Raw genomic sequence first — 2625 nt, forward strand, 5'->3', positions numbered from 1 at the left:
GTGGTGCCAGGCATCACACCCTCATTCATACAGATGAGTCTACTGAGAAATCAGCCCCTACTTCTATGCATTTAAATATTATGAAAGGCGATTTAGGCGCCGGCGAGGTGGCTACAGCCACCGTGCCAAGAAACTCAACGTCAACCAACTATAATTTTGATGTGCTACTACCAACGGCTGTGGTGACCGTCGAGGACAAAGAGGGTCAACCATATCACTTCAGAGCTTTTTTGGATCAAGGATCTCAGGCGTCGTTCATTACTGAGCAAGCTGTCCAGCAGTTGCGGTTATCACGAAAGAAAACTTGGGTTAACATCCAAGGTATATCAGAAACAAAGGTAGCAGAAGGACTATGTTCTTATGTCCGATGGTTCTCGTTATGATCATCGAACTAAATACACTGTCATGACCTACCTAGAATAAGTGGGACCATGCCCGATAAACAACTTCCGTTTACGACGTGGTCGCATTTGAAAGGCCTGGATCTAACTGATCCGACATATCATCGTCCTCATAGTATCGAGATTTTACTTGGTAATGACGTTTACGACGATTGCATTCTGAGCGACACGCATCGTGTGGAGAATGGTAATCCCATAGCTAAAAAAAACGTTTTTGGTTATATTATATCTGGCAAATTCTCCGCATCAAGATCACCAGTTATCACAGTTTCATCGTTAACCACTCAGGTCGAGATTGACCAGCTGCTAACCAAATTTTGGCAAATCGAAGAGTTACACAGTGAACATGTTCTGAGCAACGAATACCAATGGTGTGAAGAGTATTATCGCAACACACATCGCCGTCTGGATAATGGAAAATATGTTGTCCGTTTGCCATTGTTATCACAACTTCAACCAGACATTGTCATTGGTGCCTCTAGAGACATTGCTTTCAAACGATTTTTAAATCTAGAACGAAGGCTAACAAGGGACTCCGAACTGAAGTGAAGCTACCAAGACCCCATCGACGAATATTTAGAGCTGGGCCAAATGCAACTTTTCACCTCATCCGAATCTCATCATCAGCGTGCACCGAATCCTATACTTTTTGCTATCTACCACATCATCCTGTCATAAAGGAGTCGTCATCTACAACTAGTGTTCGTGTCGTGTTCGACGCTTCGGCAAAAACTGCAAATGGAAATTCATTAAATGATATGCTCGCAACTGGCACTGCTCTTCAGAGGGACTTATCAGCAGTCTTAATCAATTGGCGCTTTGTAAAATATGTATTTACTGCGGACATTGAGAAAATGTATCGCCGCATTGACGTTGATGAAGACGACGCACAATACCAGAGAATATTGTGGCGCAATGATCCGACAGAGGATATTAAAGAATATTTTTGTTCTACGGTGATGTTCGGTACGAGCTCCGCCCCATTTACAGCTATACGCACAATGCATCAGCTAGCTAACGATGAAGGAATAAAGTATCCCTTAGCGGTGGATGTGATAAAATATGAGATGTATGTAGACGATATTTTATCGGGGGGAGAATCTATTGAAAGGGCGCAGGAACTGCAACGCCAAATACTAGCCATGCTACATAGCGGTACATTTCAACTTCGCAAATGGGCGGCCAACAATCCGAAGCTGCTCGAAAACGTTCCAACAGAACACAAAGCAACACATGGCGTGTTGCACCTCAACGCAAAGGAAACCATAAAAACGTTGGGCCTATCATGGAACCCAGCGACTGACAATTTCGAATTCAATCTAAATTTTAAAATTCCAAGTGGTGCCGCCACAAAACGAAGCATTTTGTCAACTACAGCACGTTTATTCGATCCGCTCGGCTGGCTTAATCCGGTAATAGTAACAGCGAAAATCATCATGCACCAATTATGGTCATTGAAACTTGGCTGGGATACACCAGTGCCAGACGGTATACAAACTCCTTGGAAGCGGTTTATAGAGGAGCTACCTAATATCTCCCAAATACGTCTTCCACGCTGGTTGGATACTGGTGCCACTAATCCGGCTAAGGAGCTGCACGTGTTCTGCGACGCGTCTACACTTGCATATTCAGCAACAGCCTATCTACAAGTGCGCGATGAAGGCGGAAAATGGTGCACCAGTCTACTACCGAAAATTACTATCCCACGAGCGGAGTTATGTGGAGCGCTTCTTGCAGCAAAGCTTGTTCAGTTTTTGCAGAAACACCTGCGCCTGCCTATCGATCATTCACGCATACTTTTTTGGACGGATACAATGATTGTTTTGGGATGGATTCGTGGAGATCCCAATCGTTGGAAAATTTTCGTATCTAATCGTATCCATAAAATTTTGGAAGTTTCGGAGCAAGGTCAGTGGCGATACGTTGCATCAGAAGATAATCCGGCTGATTGTTCTAGTCGAGGACTAAGTTCACTGAAACTAGCGCAACATCAGTTATGGTGGCGCGGACCATTTTGACTGAGCTTTTACCATCGAGTGAATGGCCAAATTACAATATTACTGAAAATCTGAATCTGAGGAATGTCAAGCAAAGCAAATCAAAGTCAATTTCAGTAGTACAGAGAAAGAAAACATCCTCCACGTTATTGAAAAATATTCATCGTACGCACAACTTGTGCGAGTCATCGCCTACTGCCACCGGTTCATCTTGAATTGCCGCCATT

General features: G+C 43.7%; 2 protein-coding genes across 2 annotated transcripts; both read left to right on the forward strand.

Moving 5' to 3' along the window:
- Positions 1-431: 431 nt before the first annotated feature.
- Positions 432-950, forward strand: LOC118745449. The gene has a single exon (XM_036478902.1). It carries the CDS (start codon positions 432-434, stop codon positions 948-950), a length of 519 nt encoding a protein of 172 aa, XP_036334795.1.
- A 305-nt stretch (positions 951-1255) lies between these two features.
- Positions 1256-2419, forward strand: LOC118745450. Its single transcript, XM_036478903.1, has one exon. It carries the CDS (start codon positions 1256-1258, stop codon positions 2417-2419), a length of 1164 nt encoding a protein of 387 aa, XP_036334796.1.
- The last annotated feature ends 206 nt before the right edge of the window (positions 2420-2625 follow it).

The sequence above is a fragment of the Rhagoletis pomonella genome, unplaced genomic scaffold (assembly GCF_013731165.1).
Source record: "Rhagoletis pomonella isolate Grant_MI unplaced genomic scaffold, Rhpom_1.0 Rhpom_scaffold_00009, whole genome shotgun sequence".
Classification (NCBI taxonomy): Eukaryota; Metazoa; Arthropoda; class Insecta; order Diptera; family Tephritidae; genus Rhagoletis; species Rhagoletis pomonella.

Bases quoted from the DNA above. Each gene is read 5' to 3' on its own strand.
- LOC118745449 (XM_036478902.1), top strand. From the start codon at position 432: ATGCCCGATAAACAACTTCCGTTTACGACGTGGTCGCATTTGAAAGGC.
- LOC118745450 (XM_036478903.1), top strand. From the start codon at position 1,256: ATGTATCGCCGCATTGACGTTGATGAAGACGACGCACAATACCAGAGA.